Raw genomic sequence first — 27,240 nt, forward strand, 5'->3', positions numbered from 1 at the left:
ATCCCACGCTGGAACGGGTTGGTGGTGCTGTGGGTATAGCCAGTCTAAGCCCTTGAGGAATCTGATGACCACTGGGTTAGAGAAGACCGAGGAAGCGTGTTCTCCTGGGTGGAACGCCGATATAGCGGCCAAGTGAACCCTGACCGAGGATATCGCCAAGCCCTGCTGTTTCAGGATAGGAGATATTCAAGTATAAAAGGAATAGACGCCTGCAAGGGGGGCGTGGCCTGCTGCTCGCACCAACAGGAGAACCGTTTCCACTTGGCTAAGTAAGTGGTCCATGTAGTGGGCTTTCTACTTCCCAGCAGAATCTGTTGCACTGGATGTGAGCATCGTAGCTCTGTCCGATTCAGCCATGGAGCATCCACGCTGTAAGGTGGTACAATTGTAGGTCGGGGTGACAGAGTTGGCCGTGGTCCTGAGAGATCCCGTCTGGGCACAAGGGAAGTGTGATCGGAGTTCAAAACGACAGCTCCAGAAGCGTGGTGCTGTCTTGGCCAAGCTGAAGCGACTAGAATCATACGTGCCTTGTCTCTGCGTAGCTTGAGCAGCACCCTGTGGACCAGTGGGAATGGAGGGAAAGCGTAGAACAGCTGGTCTCTCCACGATAGGAGGAAAGCGTCCAACAGGGAGCCCGGAGATCGCCTTTGGAGGGAGCAGAACACGTGGCACTTCCTGTTGGCTCGTGAGGCAAACAGGTCGACCTGGGGAAATCCCCACCTCTGGAAGATGGAATGGATGATATCCGGGCGAATCGACCACTCGTGCATCTGGAAGGATCTGCTGAGACGGTCCGCTAGAGTGTTCTGGACTCCAGGGAGGAACAATGCCATGAGATGTATCGAGTGGGCAATGCAGAACTCCCACAGACGAATGGCCTCTTGGCATAGGAGAGACGACCGGGCTCCTCCTTGCTTGTTAATGTAGAACATGGCCGTGGTGTTGTCTGTGAGGACTGACACGCAACGGCCATGTAGGAGACCGAGAAATGCCTGACAGGCTAGGCGCACCGCCATCAGCTCTCGAACATTGATGTGCAGAGCTAGCTGGGATGCGGTCCACAGGCCCTGGGTATGGTGCTCCCCGAGGTGAGCGCCCCAACCTAGAGACGAAGCGTCTGTGACCAGGTGCAGGGAGGGTTGTGGGGCATGAAATGGCACTCCTGCGCAAACCGCCTTGTGCTCCAGCCACCAGGTGAGGGAGGTCAAGACCGAATTCGGAACCGTGACCACCATGTTCAGGTTGTCCCGATAAGGACGGTACACCGACGATACCCAGGCCTGAAGTGGGCGAAGCTGAAGTCTGGCATGCCTGGTTACATAAGTGCAAGAGGCCATGTGTCCCAACAGGCCAAGGCACGTCCTTATTGTGGTGATTGGGAAGACCTGGAGTCCGTGGATGATGTTTGTGATGGTGTGAAACCGAGCGTCTGGCAGAAGAGCTCAGGCGAGTCTGGAATCTAAAACTGCCCCAATAAACTCTATTCTCTGGGTTGGCTCCAGAGTGGACTTTTCTTTGTTGAGTAGAATGCCTAAGTCATGGAATGTTTGTAGTATTATCTGGACGTGAGCTTGAACGTGAGTCGTCTAGATACGGGAACACCTGTATCCTTTGTCGACAAAGGTATGCTGCCACGACTGCCATGCATTTGGTGAACACTCTCAGAGCCGCAGACAAGCCGAAGGGAAGGATGGCAAATTGGTAGTGCACCTTTACTACAAATCGAAGGAAGCACCTGTGTGGGGGGTAGATTGCTATATGAAAATATGCGTCCTTCATGTCTAGGGCGGCGTACCAGTCTCCAGGATCCAGGGAAGGGATGATGGTTCCAAGGAGACCATGCGGAACTTCAACTTTACTATGAATTTGTTGAGTCCGCGTAAGTCTAAAATGGGTCGCAGACCCCCTTTTGCTTTGGGGATCAGGAAGTAGTGGGAGTAAACCCCCCTGCCCCTTAACTCTGGGAAAAGCTCCTCTATGGCCCCCATAGAGAGGAGCCCAAAAACCTCCTGTGTAAGGAGATGCTCGTGAGAAGGGTCCCTGAAGAGGGACGGGGAGGAGGGTGGGAGGCGGGGTACGAAGAAAACTGGAGAGCGTATCCCCTCTCCACCGTGCGAAGGACCCAACGTTCCGAGGTTATAAGGGACCAAGCACAGTGGAAACGGGAGAGGTGATCCCGAAAGAAAGGAAATGGATCCTGGGTAGTGACTGGCATGCCATCCTCGAGCGCACCTTCAAAAGTTTTGCCTAGGTCCTGAAGGTGGTCTAGGAGGGCCTAGGTTCTGGCCAGGTTGAGGGCCAGTCGACCTGCGCCTACCACCTCGTCCCCGCCTTCTGGGGAAGTCCTGACGCGGACGAGGACGAGGAGGGTAGAACCTTTGTGGCTGGGGCCTAAAGGGCCTGCACTGGGTCCTGGGACATGCATCCCTACGGAGCCCATGATGGTTCTGGAGTCCTTGAGGCTCTGCAACCGAGAATCCGTCTTGTCTGAGAACAACCCTTGGCCCTCGAATGGCAGATCTTGCAGGGTCTGCTGCAGTTCTGGCGGTAACCCCAAAACCTGGAGCCAGGGACACGTCTCATGGCTATCCCAGATGCTAGTATCCTGACGGCAGAGTCCACTATGTCCAGGGAGGCCTGTAAGGAGGTCCTAGCCACCTTTTTACCTTCCTCCACTAGGGCCCTGAACTCTTCCCTCGAGTCCTGGGGAACCAACTCTTTAAATTTACCCATGGAATTCCATGAGTTGTAATTGTACCGACTCAAGAGCGACTGTTGGTTTGTGGGTCTGAGCTGCAGACCCCACCCTGAGTAAACCTTGCGTCCAAACAGATTGAAGTGTTTACCGTCCTTCGATTTGGGCGCTGCCGCCTGCTGACCATGACGCTCTCTGGCCTTCACTGAGGAGACTACCAGTGAACACGGCGGAGGGTGTGTATAGAGGTACTCATGGTCTTTAGAGGGGACAAAGTACTTCCTCTCTACACCTCTGGCAGTGGGAGGGATGGAGGCCAGGGTTTGCCATATGGCATTCGCGTTAGCCTGGATCGTACGAATAATGGGCAACGCCTCCTGGGATGGGCCATCAGCTGAGAGGATGCTCACCGCCGGGTCCTCCACCTCCACTATCTCCTCAGCTTGTAGGTCCGTGTTCCGTGCCACCCTACGCAACGAGTCTTGGTGAGCACGGAGGTCTATTGGAGGTGGGCCTGAGGCTGTTGTACCCACCACCGCCTCATCTGGGGAGGATGAGGAGGACGCCTCAGGGGGTAAAGGATCCATATGAGGGTCCGGCTCCAAGGGTCCCTGATGTGCAGGATCCCCTGCACCGGGGTCTGAGGCCTGCGTGGGTGTCGGCACTGGAGTCTCTATGCCCCCGGGGGAGGACAGGAGATGGAGGGCGTATCAGGGCAGGGCAGGTCCACGCTCGGAGATGGAGGGCTTATCAGGGCAGGTTTGCCCCTGGATTGCACAGTACAAAGGGCATGCGGTGCCGCGGACTGAGATGGCGCTGGCTCCGTGAGGGCGATGAGGTCTTTCACCGTTGCAAAAGTCTCCGGCGTAGAAGGGATACAGGGCTCAACCACAGGACGAGGTGGCAAGCCAGTCCTCACCGGACTCAACGGCCCTACATCAGCTGCTGGAGTTAACGGTGTTGACGATGCCTGCACCCTCTGGCACTCTGAAGCTGGACGCGGCTCTACCACCGGTGCGGGGGGAGCCGGTGCCTGTTGGACGGTAGTGTCCTGGGTCTTGCGGGGTCTTTTATGTCCTGGAGACAGAGAACAGTGCCGAGGGGCTTGCGGCGGACGCGGTGCCGAGGGAGGATGGTGCCGTGGGGCCTTATCCGCATCTGCTCGCGGTGCAGTACCGGAGGGTGCCGCTGGGGCGTTGCGCACTGAGGCGCTCGGTGCCGGAGCTTGGCACGCCAAAGGAGGATCTGGGCTAAGTGCCGCCTCCATGAGGAGCTGCTTAAGTCTAAAGTCCCGCTCCTTTTTGGTCCTTGGTCTGAAAGCCTTGCAGATCTTCCACTTGTCCGTCTGGTGATACTCCCCTAAACACTTCAGACAAGAGTCGTGAGGGTCTCCCGTTGGCATAGGCTTAGCGCACAGCTTAAAGCCAGGAACCTTGGGCATGAGCCCAGCTGCGCGCCGGGGGGGAAAAGGGGGAATAATAGCCCTCTTAACCCCCGCTAACTAGTTATAACTACTCTACAAACTATTAACAACCAACTACTAATCTAAAGAATATAATCAACAACTATCTACAAGAACTAATGGGTAAAGCTAGGGAGAGTGGAGAACAGCTATGCCGCGCTCCACAGTTCCAATGACCGTCACGGGCGGTAGAAGGAACTGAGGGGGGGCTGGGTCGGCTGGGGTATATTTCCAGCGCCATGAAGGCGCCACTCCAGGGGGCTCCACAGCCCACCCACCAGGTGTTGCTAGGGTAGAAAATTCTCCAACGATCGTGCACGCGGCACGCGCACACCTAATTGGAATCGATATGAGCAAGCACTAGAAGAAGAATAAGAAGATAACTTCATTTGCAAGTGTCACTTGCATGTCCACATGATTCTTTCTGGGAAAATACACTGATTTTTAACTACCCCTGTATGGAACATAGGTTAAGTCTAGCAAACTGTGTCATGTAGGTTCAGGAGACCATGTGTCCCAGAGGCTTGAGGCACACCCTTGTTGATGTTTTGGTGAGCCTGTAATTGGGTAATGAAGTCCACTATGATCTGGAATCTTTACCATAGGAAATACACTTTTGCTTTGAATCCAGCAGCATCCCTATGTATTCTATGATAAGGGTTATACTGAATGTAGGCCTTGTTTATTCTGAACTCCAGTGAGAACAGACTGAAGAATGTTTGAACTGTGCTATTTTATGGGTGATTTCTCTCTGATCAACCAGTCATTGAGATATGGGTAAATTTGTGTGCCTCACTTCCTTAAATGTGTTGCCACCACTTCAAGGCCCTTGGTGAATACTCAGTGCCATTCTACAAAGGGTAGAACCTGTACTGGTAATAAGTCTTTCCTACTAGGAATCACATGTACTTCCTGTGAGCCAGCTGTATAGACAGACACAAGACAGAATCTTGGAATCAACGGACACCGCCGGCCAAAAGAATCTGAACTCAGGTGCATTGGGTGCATGCACACCAACAGTGAAATATATATAGTCAAGCACTTGAAGAAGGTGGTCAAGATTTAAAGCCTGGGGACTTAGCTTCTGCCATGAGGCTGAAAGGTCTTGGTGTTGAGAAGACCCTGGGCCTAACTAAAACCTAACAAAAATGTGTGGGTTTTGGCTATATAAAAATAAAACAAAATAAGCATAAATAGTAATAAATACCTAACTACTATACAAAACGCTGAATCTATAATAAAGGATTGTGGGGAAGCAGGTGGACACATCCTAACTTCCGTCTCAGCTGCCATGAGTGATAAAAAAAGAAGTGAGGGACAATTGGGCCCATCCTTTAGGCCCTCAGGGGGTGTATCAGAATATGTAGGGTGCAGGTGCAACCCCAATGGACACCGCTGGTCAAAAAAAACCCCAATCTCATGTTCATGGAGCACACATGCACCTTGAAGTAAGATCTATGTGCAAAAAAAATCTCAAAGAAGAACATTTGGTTTGGGGATAATTACAACATCCCTGTAATGTATTTAACTCCATCTCAACACAGTTTTTGTCAGAAAATGTAAATTTTTTGTTTTAATTACAGTTTTCATATATTAACACTCCATAAGAATGCTACCATGTGACATTTCTAGAGATATTGAGATATGTAGTATCAATCTCAAATCACGTTTTAAATGTATAACTTTCATGGCTAGATTCACCAGTATGCTCCAGCTGCTTTATGCCACTCTAGAGTAGCATAAAACAGCCTGAATATATTGGCCGGTTATGCTGGATTTAAAGTCACTTTGTTTTGCCAGATCACTGCAAAGCAGCTAGAGAGTATACCCCTTCCCTCCTTTCCTCCAATTCCCCCTACTTGTTGCACTTCCCTATACTTCCCTAATACTCATACTCCTGTCTCCACCTCCCTCATGAATCCCTATGTAAACCCACATGCACACTCCCTCGTTTGCTACTCCCATCTACCTTCCCTGTTAAATAGATCTGGTGAAATAGATTACTTTTGAAAAGAAGTATTTAGTATTAATTGCAATTTTTACCATTAATTTTCATAACAAAGTTTATCTGTCAGCACAGGCTGGTGCATAAAATCTTCAGAGAAACCTATGAAGAATTTCTCTTTTTCCAAATGATCACCACTTCCCATTGGTCGCAATACAAGTGAGGTGATGTGCCTTTACAGATGCTGGCCATGACAAAAACACCACCACAACAAAAACAATCAACACAAACAATCACATAACCACACCAAGGGCTGAAGTCATAAAACAGCCAAAGCGTCAATATAAAAAAGAACCAATCTAACATTTCAAACACCAAAAATAAGGGAGAAATTAACAGCCAAATACAACAATCAAAAGAACAGAAATGAACAAATATGAAATTTAGTTGCTGACAAATACCACACTATATAAATGGTTCTGATCCCAGCAGCTGGCCACTGTAAGAGAGAACTGAGGATGTCGGGCTGTGAATACATTTTACCAAGGGGACACCTGCCTTGCCCCAGCAATCACTGTTCTTTTAGATGGCTTCAAGGTCAGCACAGGTATCGCACATCTCGCAAGTGGGGATATGGAAATGTAATTCTTAGATAGCATCTTCTTACTTTGCTAAATATAATATCACAAATTGCTTACCACATTAGGAATAGCAAGATGCACTTCAGCTTTTAGGAAAGAAAGAACCTCTTCAGATTTGCTTGTCTGAGCAAAAAAAGCTGTTCGTCCAAAGGTGCTGGTGCTGAAAATAAAATTGAAATACATTATATATACTTCACCATAAAACTTTTCAATTATAATGCCATCATCATTTGAGTTACTATAAAAGGAAATTACTTGAAATTAGGCATCTCTGAAATCATTTTGGAGAATTCTCACCCCAGGATCTCAGCTCCGTAACACAGGACAGACAGAATGCCCCTAGTTCTAAAAGTTTTTAATGTTGAAGGGTAGTGGTAGCAGCCAAGAGCACCACCATCCCCCCCAAAGATAGTCACATGTCACCCTGGACTGAGCCACTGGCCTTAGAGCCTTCCAGTACATGTTAAGTGTGATGGAAGGCTCCCCAAAATAAAGAAATCTGCTCACCAAGCATTTCAAGCAGGTCCTTCAATAGGGTGGAAAGTGAAATTGCCAGGATGATAAACCAATATAAAATGATCAACACATGATTAAAAACATACCCCAAAGACAAAAAAAATGAAAACAAGTTGCAAGAATCAGGACACGTTAAAACAGACAGTTTCTAAATTCTAAAATGCAATGTGAACCAGAAAAACTACTATGTAATTTCCTACTCTCAAGATTCCATCTGTGCAGGGTGCCTGTGCTGAAATTCTGGCTCCGCTGAAGTAAAAGCCAAAACTCCTATCGACTGCAATGGGGCCAAGATTTCACTTTGTAGCCAAAAGCATGAGTCATGTCCCCCCTCCCAAAAATATGGATAAAGCTGCAATAAGCACAATGATAAGACACCTCTTAAATATCCAACACAAGAAACTAGATATCTTAAAGTATCAGAGGGTAGCCGTGTTAGTCTGTATCTACAAAAACAACAAGGAGTCTGGTGGCACCTTAAAGACTAACAGATTTATTTGGGCATAAGCTTTCATGAGTAAAAACCTCACTTCTTCAGATGTAAGAAGAAGTGAGGCTTTTACCCACGAAAGCTTATGCCCAAATAAATCTGTTAGTCTTTAAGGTGTCACCAGACTCCTTGTTGTTTTTGTAGATATCTTAAAGTCTGTAGGAGGAGACAGCAATTAGAAAGAAAAAAAAATATTGAAAGGAAATTGGCCAAATAAAGAAAAAGCACATCCTGAACATTTTTGTTGTGGTGGCAGTGGTGGTAGGGCTATAGTGGGAATTTGGACTTCCCTACCTTGGAAATAAATTTTGGGTATGGGAAGCCGGAAACTTGAAGCCAAACCCAAGCAATAATATTTTATAAAAATGGGAAGAATAGCTGTTTTATATATGTCTGCAATGGGAAGATCTCTGAAAGTAGGCAGTGACCAGATGTTATGTGTAGGAGTTGGATTACACAACCTTGTCAGCAGGGCCGTCCTTAGGCATACTCAACATAGGCAGCTGCGTAGGGCACCTGAAAATTTGGGGCACCACTGGGTCTTAGTGTCCACCCTTCTGGCTTTCCTATCCCTGTTCTGACCCTTCCTGCAGGCTCCCAAAGCTGGCTGCCTGGTGTCTTCCTCGGGAGGGGATCTAGTAGTTAAAAGTGAAAAAGCTTTCCAGCCTGCCAGACCTATTAGCACAACAGTGAAACTGTTAAAGAGCCATTCAAGGGGTAATGAAGCCATTTAACAGGCATTTGCCAAACCCCAGGTTATACTGTCAGTTTCTGAATTTACTGACAAAAACAGTTGTGCATTACTGTAATAAGGGACAACACCCCTTTCCTTCCAGATAGCTGGACAAAGAGTTTCCCTTTCTTTACTTCTGACTATCTGATGAACTAGTTTTAAGAGAACCCTCCAGCAAAATCAGTACCCTAGTAAGATATAAAATCCTTTGTTATGCCTAAAATCTTTGGAAACATATTTTTTAAAGTTGGTGAAATTTCATAAACATGTCTATTGTTATGGAGATCAGACAAAGTAAATTAGTGTTCCCTTTTTCTAAAAGCAATGAACATTGTTATGAACACACTAAACCTCTGTGACTTAATAATTTAAAATAATGTCTTTGTTTCAGTGAGTTAAATATGTAGTAATCTGGAATGATTACTTTATGAAGGCTTAAGAGTACATTTAAAATATAAAATCAGCTTAGAAATACTGATTAAGAAAACGTAAAACAGAGAAGAGCTGCATCATGCATTCCATAATATTTAATGTTGTATTCAACAAGACAGCTGACTCACCCTTACTACAAAGTTTTTGCAAAAAAAGGTCTGACAAACTTCAGGGCATATAAAAAAAAACTTGTGACTGACATTTTTTATTCCCAAATTTAGTGCTTTTAATTAGGTACCTTCTGCATGTCTATTCTGCATGATGGAGAGGGTACAGGGGTCTCTGCGGGAAACTGTGACTCTCCGTCACCGTGAGGCGGGCTGGGCGTCTTGTTATCCTTTGCTGTCTTCCCGACACACACACACACACGGGCTGTGAGCTTGGGCTACCGTTGGGCATAGGGGCACCAGTTTAATAATACTGCGTAGGGCCCCATAAATCCTAAGGACCACCCTGCTTGTCAGAGAATTTCCAAAATCCATTTGTCTGAGGTTCAACTCCATGCCATTATGAAAAAAATAGTGATTCCTCAAGAAGAAACGGAAGGGAAATTAAAATCTATAAGTTTAGAAAATTCAAGAGTGCCCTTAGATTTGCTTCTTTGAGGAAGATTCAGAAATTGAACCATATAAAGACTTTTTTTTCTGATGTCTAGACCTCTATCTTCTAGTAAACAACTGTCTCATTGAGGAACCTGTGGACCAAGCTATAGTCTACTATTACTGTTGGCCCTTATGTTGAAAATGGAAAAGGGTCTTCCATAGGAAGGTTGGTATACAGACCAGGATTAATCAGGAATCCTTTAATTTCTAGAGTGTTAACTATCTTTTCACTGAACAACTCCAGTCTTTCCAAAGGGATATTTCCCATATTTTGTTGCATGAAATGGGGGAGGACCAATCTCCTAAGCAAGGACAGTTTCCCCAAAGTGTCTGCTGTGATTAAAGAACTGACCCAAATCTCTATGGATAGTTGATGCCATGTCTAGGGGGCATCTGAGATAACTCTAGTCTTGGAATCCTAGACTCTACTCCAAGGATTGCATCTGCAATCCAAGAAAACACTACAAGTGTTCTCCTTTCTCTGGTATCTTTGCTCTGAGTATGACGGAAAGGAGTGACTCTGATTGAGGAAAACTTTTATTCTCTTCTTGGTTTGTTGGCTGAGAGAGGAAGCAACTGTTTGGGTTGGGCCATTGTAAGCCACAATTGTTTCACCATCTTTTCTCAGAAAAGCAGGGATTCTTTGAACTTGGAAGCACAAAATATTTGCTTAGAGTGTTTGTTCGCAATCTATGGATGAAAGACAGGGTAGGCCCACTGCTTAGTGAAGAGGGAGAAACAGTAACAGGAAACTTGGAAATGGCAGAGATGCTTAATGACTTCTTTGTTTCGGTCTTCACCGAGAAGTCTGAAGGAATGCCTAACATAGTGAATGCTAATGGGAAGGGGGTAGGTTTAGCGGATAAAATAAAAAAAGAACAAGTTAAACATCACTTAGAAAAGTTAGATGCCTGCAAGTCACCCGGGCCTGATGAAATGCATCCTAGAATACTCAAGGAGCTAATAGAGGAGGTATCTGAGCCTCTAGCTATTATCTTTGGAAAGTCATGGGAGACAGGAGAGATTCCAGAAGACTGGAAAAGGGCAAATATAGTGCCCATCTATAAAAAGGGAAATAAAAACAACCCAGGTAACTACAGACCAGTTAGTTTAACTTCTGTGCCAGGGAAGATAATGGAGCAAGTAATTAAGGAAATCATCTGCAAACACTTGGAAGGTGGTAAGGTGATAGGGAACAGCCAGCATGGATTTGTGAAGAACAAATCATGTCAAACCAATCTGATAGCTTTCTTTGATAGGATAACGAGCCTTGTGGATAAGGGTGAAGCGGTGGATGTGGTATACCTAGACTTTAGTAAGGCATTTGATACGGTCTCGCATGATATTCTTATCGATAAACTAGGCAAATACAAATTAGATGGGGCTACTATAAGGTGGGTGCATAACTGGCTGGATAACCGTACTCAGAGAGTTGTTATTAATGGTTCCCAATCCTGCTGGAAAGGCGTAACGAGTGGGGTACCGCAGGGGTCTGTTTTGGGACCGGCTCTGTTCAATATCTTCATCAACGACTTAGATATTGGCATAGAAAGTACGCTTATTAAGTTTGCGGATGATACCAAACTGGGAGGGATTGCAACTACTTTGGAGGACAGGGTCATAATTCAAAATGATCTGGACAAATTGGAGAAATGGGCTGAGGTAAACAGGATGAAGTTTAACAAAGACAAATGCAAAGTGCTCCACTTAGGAAGGAAAAATCAATTTCACACATACAGAATGGGAAAAGACTGTCTAGGAAGGAGTACGGCAGAAAGGGATCTAGGGGTTATAGTGGACCACAAGCTAAATATGAGTCAACAGTGTGATGCTGTTGCAAAAAAAGCAAACATGATTCTGGGATGCATTAACAGGTGTGTTGTGAGCAAGACACGAGAAGTCCTTCTTCCGCTCTACTCTGCTCTGGTTAGGCCTCAGCTGGAGTATTGTGTCCAGTTCTGGGCGCCGCATTTTAAAAAAGATGTGGAGAAATTGGAAAGGGTCCAAAGAAGAGCAACAAGAATGATTAAAGGTCTTGAGAACATGACCTATGAAGGAAGGCTGAAAGAACTGGGTTTGTTTAGTTTGGAAAAGAGAAGACTGAGAGGGGACATGATAGCAGTTTTCAGGTATCTAATAGGGTGTCATAAGGAGGAGGGAGAGAACTTGTTCACCTTAGCCTCTAAGGATAGAACCAGAAACAATGGGTTTAAACTGCAGCAAGGGAGGTCTAGGTTGGACATTAGGAAAAAGTTCCTAACTGTCAGGGTGGTTAAACACTGGAACAAATTGCCTAGGGAGGTTGTGGAATCTCCGTCTCTGGAGATATTTAAGAGTAGGTTAGATAAATGTCTATCAGGGATGGTCTAGACAGTATTTGGTCCTGCCATGCGGGCAGGGGACTGGACTCGATGACCTCTCGAGGTCCCTTCCAGTCCTATAATCTATGAATCTATGAATCTATGAATAAGTGAGATCTAGCTCTTGGCTTCAGAGTTAGAGGTCACTGTTCTAAAGTCAAAGCACATGGCATTCACAGATACATCTGCTATGAAAACTGTCACCAGATGACCTTCCTTAGGATTGAAGAAAAATCCTGGTTGAAGGATTGAAGGAAAAAGCCTTTGTTAATCTGTCTGTCCATTGTTAGAATGTGAGCTATGTAAAGCAAGGTTAATTCTTTCTCCAATTTCCGGAAACCACCTAGTGTATTGTGAGTGCCACTAGAAAAAACAAACAAAAAAATAATGAATTTGAAATATGTTACACTGCCAAAACCATTTATTTTGTCTATTGAAAACAGGAAGGTATATTAAAAGGTAGAATGCTTGGTTCATGGAAAAAGGATGTAGCATCTGTTGGTACTAGAAGAAATGAATTACAATCAATTAACATAAATGCATTTTCCCCTTAGTCTTTCATATAAATTCTTGCTAACAAAGATAAAGACACTAAATGGATTTTCATAATACTACCTCAGTATTACTCTCTAAGCTGTTTTATTGAAGTACTACTTCACTTGCAACTTACTTTGAAACAAACATTCTTTTTTTAAGAGTATCCAAAGATAGCCGGGTGGCTTTCAACAGACTGTCTAGTAACTGATGACTGAAATATGCAACTACCTCTTTACATTCCTGCAACAAATAAAAATATTTAGATCCTGTACGCATATAATCAAAAAGAAATGTAAAAGAAGTAAATTGGAGAAGGTAAAATAAAGGAGAGAAAATTATTCTGAGTCACTCAATGAAGTTACATTTAAAAAAACCTCATTTTAATAATCTGAAATAATTTTACCTGCATTTTTAATTTCTTCTGCAATGCCTACACCACAGGAAATGCTACCTCAGCCAGAAATGGGAAATTTAGGACCCCCCCCTTACACCATCTGAGAACCAACAACTAATTATGGGGAGTTAGTCAGGTTTTTAGTTTGATTAGCCAATGCCCAACAAGATCCTCAAAGGTTCTGGACCGACATTGCTTATTGAAAGAAATGTGGTTTGACATCATTTTATTTAAAAATTTAAACAAAAGTAAAATCAATAAAACAATCAAAGCTAAACTGTTAGTAGTAATATTAAACTAAAAATGGAACATTACAACAATCAAATCAATAAATTAGTTTCAATATTGGATTGGAATTTAATCATCAAATTAATTAAATGAAATTAATACCAAAATCAATGCTTATAAATTCTAAAGAGGATTCTAAAAAAGGTGGTTGAACATTTGGTTATAAATCCCAACTAAAGATTTTTACACCAAAGTCTATCAGATATTTGGTTTAAAGCGGGTCAAGAGTTTAATATTGAAAGCAAATAGTTTAATGTCTAAACCGCAACCCGAGAAACCAATTATAATGCTTCCTTCCTAGAATTCTATTCTTATATGATGGCTAACCTTTTCCTCCTTCTCCACAACAGAGATATTATAATACAGATTTTTAATGAAACAGTCTTGAAAAGCAGAAGGTTGGGCAACGCTTATTTACCAGAAATTACAGATAATTTAAAGTCTATCATCAAGACTTTTAAAGATAAAACTATTCATAATGGTGTGCCATATGAGACAATATTTAGGGCTGTTTAAACTTGGGGAGCTTTCCTGTTTTGGTGCCTTCCCCTTGTGGTCTTTATGGTTGCTCAGACACAGATGCATGTACAGGCCTTCTGATGGGGGGAAGGGGGAAATTGCCAAGGGGCCTGGGTGATTTAAAAGGGCCAGAGAGCCCTGGGCCCTTTTAAATTGCCCTGGCAGGCTGCAGAGCTCCTAGGCGCACAAGGGTGGTATCAGCGGTAGCGAAGGCAGCCAGGTGGCTTGGGGAAGCCCTGGCCATGCCAGAAGAGTACCTGTTGATTGTTCTGCCCTCAGGCCCAGAATTGCTATTGGCGGGCCTGTGCATGTACATACTATACTTTTACATCCTAAAATTAAAGAATACACAAAGGCTGGGATGTTTCTCAGCTAATAAAAATAGAAAAAGGAAAATTAAGATACTTAAAATAATAGGGGGTTGCAACCTCTTCAGTTCTCAGTCTTCTGGTCTCTCATACAATAAGAGCTGGAACTGCAGTCAAGAAGCCAGACAGTAATGCTTCTCAAGAAGCTGGCACAGTGCTTCTCACTATCAGACTTTCTTCAGATGCAGGGAGATTGGTCAAAGGCTGGCATAGCCTGTTTGTTGATGTTGTGACCTCCTCTCCTCAAAGTTTTGGAGATTCTGGAACATCAGTCTTCCCTCATGTGACTTATTGACCCAGAAGGCTGGACTTCTCAGTCTAATCCTTGATTATTATAACTGCAAACTTTGCTTCTGCCACCTTGCAGCACCTCCCTCCAAGATATTTGAACTAATCCGGTGCAAGGCTATCTTGGAGCCATGCAAGCTGGTCTAATCTGATTCAAATTAGGTCATCCTTAAACTTGGAAAAGTCCTGCCTAAATCAGCAATTTAAAAATATTTGGTATTTTGCATACCATAGAGACTGATGTCTGTTAACACCAAAAAATATCAAAAATACAGATTCATGAAATCACTTTTGAGAAAACTGGCATTGTTTTATCTGAATGAAAGACTTGAGATGACATTGGGTCACAAGATTACAGAACGTTCATCATAAAAGTCCTACAAAAATAGCTAATTGAAAAAGAAATCTAGCAACAACCAGTCACTCAGCATTCATCCATCAGCAAGATTTAAAATAAGCTTGAATAAATTTATGATCAGTTATTAGTTTCATCACTTCCAGTTCCTTCTCAAAAACAAGGGATTTAGAGTAATTTTTCTATTTGGAAATTGGTCTATAAGTCAAACAGCTTGAAGTCCAGAATCTTCATGTTGATATAAAAAAGTTACTTTAAAGTCCATGAAGATGAAACCCATTTAAAACAAAATAAAAATAAGTTTAATAAGGTTGTATAAGATATACTGTATAAGATATTCCTCTGACAGGCACTCTGGTCCTTTTGCCCAGGACAAAGGGACCAGAGAGAAGGGGTGAAGCTCTCACCCCAGATCTCTTAAGTTTATGCATCCGAAGAAGTGGGCTGTAGTCCACGAAAGCTTATGCTCTAATAAATTTGTTAGTCTCTAAGGTGCCACAAGTACTCCTGTTCTTCTTTTTGCGGATACAGACTAACACGGCTGTTACTCTGAAATTTCTCCAAGCTGTATGCTAGCTTCCCCAGCCTGGACACTTGAGGTACTACAGCCACACTGAGATCCCACACATACTGCCATAGTAAAGAAGAAACAAAAAACTAAGGAATTAAAAACTAAAAATTATCATTAAAAACACCTGTCTAACGAAGAGAAAATGTGTATTTAAATACAAAATTGAAACAGTTTTCTAAAAACATTTTCTCTCACTCACCCTTCAGATTCCATCATACCAAACTAGAAATGTTGCTCCCATGCTCTATCATGGAAGCTTAGAAAAACTTTTGTACATGCACAGGGTGGGTACTCATTTGGAGAATTATAGGTAAAGAAACTAATTTTATCTTCCTCTCATCTGGAAATCTGCTGCTATGTGAGTCCAATACTGATAGTAAATAGAAAACAATAAAATCATCCTCCAAGAAAAGAGAGGGAGGGAATAAAAGAGACACACACCCCAAACAATGAGGGACCAAATTACAAAGGTTTATTTTGCTTTTACTTTTTAGCTTTAACAAATATGAAGGGTCTTTTCTTACAGGATACCAAGAAAGGTTGGAGATCCATTTGTCCAAAAACTACGTGGATGAGGTTAAAGCATCTGTGCTGTACACAGTAAAAAAAAAAAAAATATTAAAGAACAATTCATTTCATGGTATATCTCATTGAAAGATGCTCTGTGCTGCTCTGCCCATGAACAAACCAAGTGATTGACTGAGGAAGTCCTTTTTGCTAAGAGAAGTCTTCACTGGACAATTTGGAAGCCTGAAAAATAGCTTTCCTGTAGAAATAGTGGGTTTTGAAGCTTTACATCTATTTTATGTCGCCATACAAAAACAAAGCATCATGCTTCCTGCACTTCACAGTTTTGTTTCATGCAAACAAAATTTTACTACCCTAGCCACATCCAAAGTATGTTACTTTCTTCAGGTTGTGGAAGGACTTTAGGTCAGTTTTTATGAGCAAATTCATGATTTGGCTTAAGGACTACATTACCAGGGAAAAAAATCAAATATGGCTTTTTGATAAATAATACCTCCATCTCCCTTATTCTTCTAGCAAAACTAATTGGCTTTCCTCTTAGTATCTTGAGGTTGAGAAAATAAAGGGCCATTTCTACCACAGACTCAAAATAGGGCTTGGTGAGCATTTGCAGAATCAAATTGAAGGTTTTATGCTCAAACAGCTTCTTGATTAGAGGTGGCAGTGTCTTTGAGGGGAAGCTGGTTTTGGAAACTGGGAAAGGTGTGGTTGAAGTAATAAGCTGGAAATTGAGGAGATAGGCTGTATAGCTTCTTGGGTTCAGACTTGGATGCACAAGTCAAACAAACACCATATAGTAGGAGGAATTTTAAGAGGTCTTTAGTATAGAGGGGTAAGGGAGTGATCTCTTTCATACACATCAGGAGGAATAAATTACCAAAATCACACTGCATGCGAGAAGTACTGTAACTCCTTGCTTAACGTTGTAGTTATGTTCCTGAAAAATGTGACTTTAAGTGAAATGACATTAAGCGAATCCAATTTTCCCATTAGAATTAATGTAAATGGGGGGGGTTAGGTTCCAGGGAAATTTTTTTCACCAGACAAAAAACTATATTAGATATATATACACACAGTATAAGTTTTAAACAAACAATTTAATACAGTACACAGCAATGATGACTGTGAAGCTTGGTTGAGGTGGTGAAGTTAGAGGGTGAAAGAGGGTGGGATACAACAAATACAACAAATAGTCTTGGTGAGGTCTAACTAATCTAATCTTGGCCATGTAAAAGGACAATGTTCTAACCACATCTAGCGTATGAAGTTTTACTCTGGTCGGGGAAGAATGAGGTCTGGGGGGCAAAGGCTGGTAGATTAATAGATTGATTAAAGTGAAAGTCTGAGACAACCTTAGGCAGGAATTTAGGATGAGACCTCAGGGTGATCTTATCCTTGTGAAAGACTGTATGGAGGGTTCTGCCAGGAGGGCGTGAATTTCCCCTTTTCTCCTGGCCAATGTTACAACCAACAGGAAAGATGTCTTCATGGAAAGGTGACAGTATCTGCAGGGAGCCATTGGGTTGAAGGGAGGAACAATTAAGCAAGTAGGCACTACACTGAGATCCCAGGGAGCAAGGGGTTCTCTGATTGGTGGAAAGGCATAAGTCAGTCCCTTAAGAAATCTCAGTACAATAGACTGAGAGAATAATATGTGGCCCTCTGGCAGGGAGATGACCCTTAATCAAGCTAAAAGACATTCCTGACTGTTTTAGTGAGGAGTAAACAGTTCAATATATTTGGGACCAATGTTTGCAGAAGTGCTGCTGTTCAGACTACATGGAGAAAGGTCTTCTTTGGATTAGTAAATTTGTCTTGTGGAAGGCTTCCAACTCTGAAGTGAGAACTTTAGGATTGCCATTGAGCAATTCCTTTCAGCAGAAGTCAGTCAATCAGCACTCAGGCTGTAACATGTAGAGTCTGGGTCTGAATGGAGGACCTGACAATAGTCCTGAAACAGTAAGTCAAGCAGGGCCAGTTAAGTGATTGTCTTCTAAATCAAAAGCCTCATCAAGTCTGAGTACTAAAGCTGCCTGGCCCAAGATGAGGCTATCAGATTGACAGTCTGAGTCTTATCCAAGCTTCCATAAGGCTTTGGAGGTCATGGATATTGTTAGAAAAACATACATGAGGTCTGCAGTCCAAGGGAAGAGGAAGGCATCTGTGAGGGATCCTGGGCTCTTACCTCCTCTGGAGAAAAACCTCTGGCATCTGTTGTTGTGGCATGTCGTGTATAGATCTATCACCAGGTATCCCCTTCTGTGGAACGCATTTTGGACAATAAAGTTTGAGGGATCATTCAGGGTTTTCTGAGAGGTCTCTACTGAGCCAATCTATCACAGTGTTCTGAAGACCCAGAAGATGGAAAGCTATCAGGGTGATATGAGGCTGAATACTCCAAGTTCACATATGCAAGGTTTCTTTACACTGAGGGGGAAGACAAGGCTCCTCCTCGCCTATTCATGTAATGCATGCCATGTCTGTAGGCACTGGTATGGTAAGTCTCCATAGGAGAGGCAGCCAAAGAGCTCTGAGTTCTAGCATACTGATGTGAAGGAAAGTCTTGGGCATCAACCATTTCCCTTGAACCTGAAGTTGGTGTAGGCATCCATGATTAGGGTCTTTAATGGAAGGGATGAGAAGAACAGAACATCTGTGCATACCTGAGCCAACTGTGTACACTAGCCCTGTTGATCTCAAGACCCAGGGTAACAAAGAGGTTCTAGAGCCTTTTGAATGGAGCCAGTGAACTGCTGCAGGGGTGTACCCCATATCAGCCAGTTGTGCAGGTAAAATAATTTGGATTCCTTGCCTTCTTAGGGTGGGCTTCAATCACAGTGATAACTTTGGTAAGCACCCTTGGAATGGTGGACAGGCTAAAGGGTAGTACTTTGTATTTGCACTCAAATATCTCTACTGTAAACTGTAGCAATGTTCTGTGTGCCAGAACTATAGAGCTGTGAAAACAGGCATCTTGCAGGATGAGAGCCATGAACCAGTTCAAAGGATCCAAGGCGGGGATAACAGAGGCTAAGGCGACCATCCTGAATTTGAAACTATGAATGAAGAGATTAAGACATCAAAGGTCTAGGATGAGTCTACATCCCCTTTTCTTCTTTTGGATTAAGAAATCTGGAAGTAAAAGTCTTTCCATCTGAATTCTTGAGGTACCACCTCTACTGCTCCCAGCTGTAGTAAGGAGTTGACTTCTTGTTGCAAAAATTTTCTCATGAGAAGGGTCCCTGAAGAGAGATTGGGACAGGGGGGAGAGGAGGACATGGGCTCAGTCTGAAACTTGATGGGATACCGCTTGTTCACAAATCTCGAGGTCCCACTGGTCAAAGGTAACAAGCAGTTGCCAAACTGAGTTGAAGGAGACGTATCCATAGATGCTCCAGCTGGGCTCTCGAGAATCACATCAATACTGTTTCTGGGCACTTGCCCTTGTTGTGGGGCTGCTGAGGGGGAGATCAATGAGTGCCTTTAGTGGAATCATTGTCTCTTCTTCAGTGGCTCTCAAAGATGTTCTTGAAACTGTTGAGGCCTGTATCTGAATGAGAACTGAGGCCACTGTTATTGATATTGCTTGTGATTCTGAGCTGGAACATGGAGATCCAGTAAACAGAGGGTCATGCAGGAATTTTTCAGAGAACATAATTCTTCGTTAATGATATTGTTGAGAAGATCATTCCGTTGAAATGCTAAGTCCTTTATAGTCACTTGGACTTCACAAGGGATGCCAGAAATCTGGAACCAAGATGACCGCCTCATTGTCACAGCCATAGCTGTGGTCCTTGTCTCCATATCTGAAACATCAATCACTGTCTGGAGTGTTGTTCTGCTGTTGAGTTGACCCTCAGTCATAGCTGATCTTATCTGCTCTTGATATTCCTTAGGGAACATGTCCATTGGGGTGGGAGTCTGTCCCACAATAGGAAGTCATATTTTGCAAGTGCTTGATCATTAATTATTCTAAGTTGAAGGCTCATGAGAAGTAGACTTTCCAATCCAAGAGGTCCAGTTTCTTTGGAACTTTTTCTCTGGTCTGCTGTTTTTTGGCTCTCATGTATGGCCTGGACAACCCAGGACCTTTGTGAGTGGGGTGTTGTAAAAAATATCCGTAACTCTTAACTGGTACCTGGTATTTCCTGTCTGCACATTTGGAGGTCTCAGAGATAGATACAGAAGTGTGTCATATGGTCTGAGCAACTGTCCTTCATTAATAGATAGGGTCAGTCTACCTGACTGACTGAGTTGTAGAATGTCCAATGCCTTGTGCTGTTTATTCTGGATTATCTCTAATGGGATGTCTGAAGCATCAGATAATCTCATGAGGTCCTGAAAAACCTTCAGATTCTGACTCTTGATCCATGGTTCTGATCTCCAGTTTGTCACCTGCCCCTGACCTCCTGGTATCCTGATCTGGCATGACTTTAGTTACCAATTTGTAGTTTTCCTCTCAAGTTTGTATCCTGACCTGGCTGATTCTTGACTCCTGTACTATGACTGTGGACCCCAGCTCTAATCACTAGGTCTGGCTGCCTACAACTTGGCTGTGACACCAGGACATCAGAGCCATCTGGGGAACCCTGGCCAACTTATATAATAAATGAAAATTCAGTTGGTAGACCAACTTTAGTCAACTTTGGAGAATGTGCAGACGCAGCCTCTCAATGCAATAGTATGTAAGTACATGAGACCATGTGGTCTAAGCGTCTCACACATATGCAGATCATAGTGAAGGACTGGGATTTGAAGGACAAACAGCAGTGGGAAATTATCTGAAACTGCCAGAAACAGCCTTTCTATTGGTGCTAATACCAAAACAGATGACCAATTTGGTGCTAAAGCTGGAGAAACTGGACAAAGCATCAGCACAGAAGTCAAAGTCAGAGACAGTACCAATCTAGTAAACAGTGGTACCGAAGTTGGTGCCAAGGAAGCATTTTTATTGTCTCTCTGTGTGGAAACAAATACTTGGACTGCTGACCAGAGTCTGGTGGACTGCATGTAGAGGTTGCAGAACTGGATGGAACCAGAATGGCTGAAGGCAGATCTTAAGTTATAGTCTTGTGCCATTGGAAAACTTGGGACAGATAGGCCAACCAGGCCAATTGCCACTTGAAAGTCCTGTGGGGTCGGTGGCACCAAAAGGACCAGTGCTGAAGTCAAGTCTATTGGTACAGGACTCACCTGCCATCCCTGTAACAGTGTCGGAGTCAATGGTACAATACTGGTATAGTCCCCTCTTGGAACCAAGGAGACATGGGATGAAGGCCGGGCTCTACCCTGTGCACCAGAGGAATCTTACCAGTGTTCATAGTCTCTCTTTCAGGTAGAGGGAAAGTCTCTTGGATTTGGCACGGCTGCTGTCTAGTTTATGGGCCCTCTTTCATGAACAGCCTGTAGAGGAGGATCGATCCCTTCTCTTCTGTGGAGAGGAGTCTGAGTCAGAGGCCTGTCTGAGACTTGTTACCATTCAGAAGCCAGTTGTGAAGCTGGATGACCAGCCATAGCCCCAGTGCCAAAGAAGATCATATTACCTGCTGCTTGAGGTGCTGTTTGAGGCATAAGTCTCTAGAGATTTGTGTTCTCCTTTTAAAGGAACAACAAATACCGCACCTCTCTCTGATATGCTGCTCACCAAGGCATAAGAGACCGAGCATGTGTGGATCTCTGTTTGGGATAGCTACCACTGGCAATGTTTGAAGCCAGTGACGGCATGCCACCAGGCACTATCCTCTTCTAAAAAACAAAAGTTACCAAACTATCACTAACTACATGCACTACTACAAACTATTACTAAAATAGATAAACTAACAATACTAGCAGATATAGAAAGAGAATTTCTCACTGCATAGTAACCATGAGGTAAACCGCACAGGGAGTTCTGACTCAGGCCACTTGAAGTGAGAAAGAACTGAGAGGGGTCAGAGCAGTGCTGCGCTTAAATAGCCTTGGAAGGGACCACAAGGAAGTGCATGGTGCATTTTACTACAGAAAACTCTCCAGCTCTGGGCATACACTTATCTAAGTGGAATACGTGTGAACCAGTCAAAGAAGAATAGCCCATTTTTACCACAAAAGTGGGAGATGCTGGGCTACAGAAAGCATTAATGTTAGGAATTCCCTTGGTCTTCTGAAAACCTTCCAAAATATCCTCCTCCTTCCGGAACTGCTGATAGGCCAGAGCTAGAAGGAGAGAAATAGTCCACCCCTCCCTCTCCCCCGGCAAAAACAAACAAACACCCACCCGGCTTGGAAGAGGGCACACAGATAAATCCCTGAGAAAATTCAGTTTGCCTTGATAAGAGTAGGCTCTAAATGGATATGTCTACCCAGCACACTGAGCCTGGGCTGTGACTCAGTTTTGAGCCCAAGCCCCCCTTCCATTCACACACAAATCATTCTGACTCTGGTCAGCAAGCACTCACAATGCAGGTACTAGGACTCTGCTGGAGGGGGGGGGGGGTGAGTCAGAACAGAAACTGAGTCCTGCTGTGATTCAAGTCCAAGCACTGTCACTTTGCAGTCTGGACACAGGTCAAGCAGCAGACCTTAGTCAGAAGGTCTGCCTAGCACAGTATGGACACATTAGCACAGCTCTTAGACCTGTGTCCAGCGACTGAAAACACAGTTTACAAAGTAGTTTGGATGCTCATATGCGGGCTTGGAAACACCAAATCCACATGCCAAAGACCTGGGCTTAGTGCGCAGTGTAGACATACCCAATATGATTGTAGTAAGTAGGATGCCAGCAAGAGGAGCCAGCATTCATTTTGGGGATAAAACTCATAAGGATCTTGTGTCAATCTCTGAAGAAAGGAACAAAGACAGGAAAGTCTAACAGTACTGGACTAAAGGAGTTAATAGGAAAATATCATTCAATCCACAGGACCCATGAGCACCATGCACCTGTACACAACCCAGTCACCACTCACCATAACACATTACCACTCACCTGCACCCAGCAGCTCTAACTCCTGCCACTAGCATTAGCACTTAAGTTAGCACTTAAGCTTCAACTCCCTTCACAGTGGGAGATGAAAAAAAGAAGGTGGATGCCTTCCTGCACTGTCTGCCAGAAAAATATAGGGGTAGACTTTCTGAAATGAAGGGGGCAGTGAGGAAATGAAGAGGAGGATAGGTAGCTGGTTGTACTGTCGGAAAGAGGAGAATGCTTGTTAGCCTGCACTAGAGGAAGCCTGTATGTTATGGCCTCTTATTATAGCACAACATCTTGGGCTGGTGCTCAGCCAGTACATCTCTGGCTCCCTTACTGAAAATGTGGTTAATGAAAGCCACGCTGCAGCATATAATACATTCTTTGAAAGATAAGACATTTTTAACTTTATGAACTACACTCAGAAGTTGTGTGTTAGCTTCAGTTACTCAATTAGGAAAAATTAGGCACTTTTTGTTCAGTTCTAAAAATATTTGTTATGAAATTCATAAATTTTCTCTTTTTATAATGAAATACCTTTCTAAACTCATCTTCTTTCTCATTGTCCTCAGCATCCTCACTAAGAATACCTGAAGAACCATCAGTATCTCCCTCCTCTCCATCAGCCCCAAATGCCACATGTTTCCCTTCTACTGTAAATAAAAAACAATTAGAAGACAATACAAACTAAAATAGACTATAGAGTTATAACAAATATTAAATTATATAACTATTTCTTGTAACTTGAAGATTGTATTCTGCTTTAGAGCATGCTGGAGTCAATGGAAATCATTCCATTCACTTTAATGGGAGTTGGAACATGTGTTTGATTTTTCTCTTCACAGCTATGGCACATGGTGCTTTGTTAGCTTAAGGGTAACATATACAAATACATACATATATATACACATGCATATACACTAAGGTGATGCGATGTCCATTTGCTGAATTACAGAGCAATTTCATACATTTCTGATTGCCTCACTGCCGTTGGCCTTCTAAACGTCTTCCTTGGGGCTTATTTTAATATTCCAAATCCCTTCAAACAGCTACCATTTTAAAAAGATTAACCTGCCACCAAAATATTTCCTCCTTCTTCCCTAAAATGTGCCCCTTATTGAAATGAAATACAGAAGGACATAGATTTTAAGGCCAGATGAGACCGCTATGATCATCTACTCTGATCTCCTGCATAACAAAGACTAAGAGGCACCTTTTATTTTTGCAATACATGCAGGCATAGTCAACTACAAAAACCATGACATTCACCCCAAACCACACTTCTACCTGTCCATCAACAAGCCCATTTATAGGCTTCCCCCTGAACCATCCAAATCCTTCTGCTGGAAACAGGGGAAGACCAGGCTCCATGTCATGTGATTCTTATACCCACTTAACAACTTGAGAAGGGGCTATGGATCTTGTTCTCTTAAAGGTGGAGGGGGAAAAAAAGTTTTCAGGGAATTGGATCCCCAGTGATTTCTGACTGGAGATGGCCTTGGCACGCCTCCCTAACTTGAGGAGAACTGTTATGCCCTTGTGGCAGTATCACAGGAGGAGTATCAGCTGGTGTTGGAAGACACAAAGACCTCCACAAATCTCCAGATTCTGAGCTAAGCAAGGGTCCATAGGCTGAGAACAATTGTGACAGAGCTCCCCTATTGGAGCTCCTAAGTTCATCTCCTCACAGATAGAGCACCTTCTCATCTTTTGCTTCCAACAAGGTGCTGAAAATGGAAGAAAGGAACTCCATCTTGTTCAAGTAAAGAACCTTTTTTAAACAATTGCCTCAAGAAAAGGCAAAAGGCAAAGGGAGTGAGGCTGTGTACCATTGCTAGAGTTTGGCTTTAAAAGCTGGAAAATGGAAAGGAAAGGAAGGAGACCACATTTACTGGTCTGGAGGTGGATAATGGTGTGGCCAAGTCCCAAAGCCTTCATAGAGAAGTTTGATCTACTTCCAGAATACGCTGGAACAGAGATATAGCATGGATATGTCTCAAACTGGGAAAGAAGTTAGAATGCAGAAAGCCCAAATACATGTCCTAATACGAAGAAGGAATGCAGACCAGCCTGTAGTGAGGCGGTGTGGCTCCCCGTTGCCCGGAGGGGGAAGAGCCCGTCCGGAGGCTGCAGTGGGCAGAGCCAGGGAGCGCTGAGCCCGCCCCTCAGGGGGTCAGGCGGCGACCCAGAAGCATAAAGGCTGACCCTCAGAACTCAGTCAGGCCCCAGCCGCCGAAGAGACCAGACGTCTCCAGCCTATCTCGGGGCGGGGAAACCTCTGTGGCCCGGGGCGGCCGCCAAGAGCAACCGGGCCTGCCCTGCGCCCGCTACCCAGAGGAGCCGCCGGGCCTGCCCTGAGCCCGCTACTCCGAGGAGCCACTGGGCCTGCCCTGTGCCCGCTACCCAGAGGAGCCGCTGGGCCTGCCCTGCACCCACCACCCAGAGGAGCCACCAAGCCTGCCCTGCACCTACTATCCAGAGGAGCCGCCGGGCTTGCCCTACGCCCACTACTCGGAGGAGTTGCCGGACTTGCCGAACAACGCCTGGCCTGACAAACCCATGGTCCAGGACCCCCCCGAGGCCAACACCAGCCCCAGGTAGGCCCAGAGGGGGAGAGTGGAAGTAGCGCGGGGGCAGCCGACCCCAGACTGCCTGCAGCATTACCAGAGCCTATGTCAGTGTGTTGCAGCCAGGATCCCCACTGACTAAGCAGCGGGCCTTCTGCCGCTGCTAGGGCCCTGGGCTGAGACGCAGTGGAGTGGGAGGGCCTGCGTCCCCCCTGCCACCCAACCTGTGGGTGGCAGTCTCCCTCTCTCCCAGGCCTGTTGAGGCTTAGGTTATACTGTTGCTCAGCCCTGACTAAGGGCCTGAGCGCCTGTCACAGCATTTGTTGCCCTGCCCTGACCTAGGGCCTGGGTCTAAATACTTTGTGCTGTTGCTCAGCCCTGACTGAGGGCCTGTCCTAGTGTTTGTTGCCCCGCCCTGACCAAGAGCCCGGGCTGAAATACCTTTTACTGTTGCTCAGCCCTGACTGAGGGTCTGAGCCCTGACATAACGTTGGGGTCCACCCAAAGCTTGGGTCGGGCTTCTCGTGCCTTTCAGGACAGCAAGGACCGCCGGGGAAACCCTGCAGCCAGACAGAGTGCCTAGCCCCGGTGGGTAGTGAGTCGGTGTGGCTCCCCGTCGCCCCAGAGAGGGTCGAGCCCTGGCAAACTCTTGTACACAGCCCATCTTAGACCTCAGAATATTTAATTCCTTCCTCGTGAAGTTCAGATTCCACACGGAGACTCTTGCATCCATAATTCCCTCCCTGTCCATGCCAGATTGGTTCAACACTCTTGACCTCAAATATGCATATTTTCATACATTGATCATACCCTCACATCACAAATACCTCTGTTTCCTGGTTGGGGAAGATCGCTAACAGTATAGGATGCTCCTCTTTCACCTTTCTACTGCTCGTCAGGTATCAAGATGCCCCTCAGTCACGGCAGAGCATTTAAGATTGCAAGATTCACAGACAAGAACACTGGAACCGTTGTACTGGACCATTACCCAAGGAATATCAGAAGATAGGAAAAGCCTTACAGAGTCTGGCACTGGTTTTCAGCACCAGTGGTTACACAGGAGAATCTGATCTCAATGAAGCAATAACAGAAGCAGGAAAAACATATGAAGAAATTGCCAGTCTCGTGGCAGAACAGCCAAGGAAAGATCTCCATTTTCTGATGGAAACTAATCACGAATACAAGGGATTTCTCGGTTGCTTCCCTGACATTATAGGAGCTCACAAGGGAGCAATAGAAAAAGTGAAGGAAAGCGATAAATTAGTCGCAACCAGTAATATAGCTCTGTGTGGATGACTGGCTAATAGCTTCATCTCATAGAATCATAGGACTGAAAGGGACCTTGAGAGGTTGTATAGTCCAGTCCCCTGCACCCAGGGCAGGACTAAGTATTATCTAGACCATTCTTAACAGGTGTTTGTCTAACCTGCTCTTAAAAATCTCCAATGATGGAGATTCCACAACCTCCCTAGGCAATTTATTCCAGTGCTTAACCACCCTCAGAGATAGGAAGTTTTTCCTAATGTCCAACCTAAATCTCCTTTGCTGAAATTTAAGCCCATTGCTTCTTGTCCTATCCTCAGAGATTAAGAAGAACAATTTTTCTCCCTCCTTCTTGTAACAACCTTTTATGTACTTGAAAATTATAATCATGTCCCCTCTCAGTCTTCTCTTTTCCAGACTAAACAAACCCAGTTTTTTCAATCTTCCCTCAGAGGTCATGTTTTCTAGACCTTTAATCATTTTTGTTGCTCTTCTCTGGACTTTCTCCAATTTGTCCACATCTTTCCTGAAATGTGGTGCCCAGAACTGAACACAATACTCCAGTTGAGGCTTAAACAGTGCAGACTAGAGCGGAAGAGTTCCTTCTCGGGTCTTGATTACAATACTCCTGCTAATACATCCCTGAATGATGTTCGCTTTTTTTGCAACAGTGTTACACTGTTGACTCATATTTAGCTTATGGTCCACTATGACCCCCAGACTCCTTTCTGCAGTACTCCTTC

The 27,240-nt window shown here is 44.4% G+C and overlaps 1 protein-coding gene across 1 annotated transcript in view; it reads right to left on the reverse strand.

Annotated features, from left to right (window-relative positions):
* DNAH8 (dynein axonemal heavy chain 8) overlaps positions 1–27,240 on the reverse strand; it is a 581,193-nt gene that overhangs the window by 379,932 nt on the left and 174,021 nt on the right. Inside the window, exons 24-26 of the mRNA XM_054024546.1 lie at positions 23,205–23,320; positions 12,547–12,653; positions 6,801–6,903 (exon numbers count right to left, since the gene is read on the reverse strand). Coding sequence (XP_053880521.1) covers positions 6,801–6,903; positions 12,547–12,653; positions 23,205–23,320 — 326 coding nt within the window. The remainder of the gene's footprint in view (positions 1–6,800; positions 6,904–12,546; positions 12,654–23,204; positions 23,321–27,240) is intronic.

The sequence above is a fragment of the Malaclemys terrapin genome, chromosome 3 (assembly GCF_027887155.1).
Source record: "Malaclemys terrapin pileata isolate rMalTer1 chromosome 3, rMalTer1.hap1, whole genome shotgun sequence".
Taxonomy (NCBI): Eukaryota; Metazoa; Chordata; order Testudines; family Emydidae; genus Malaclemys; species Malaclemys terrapin.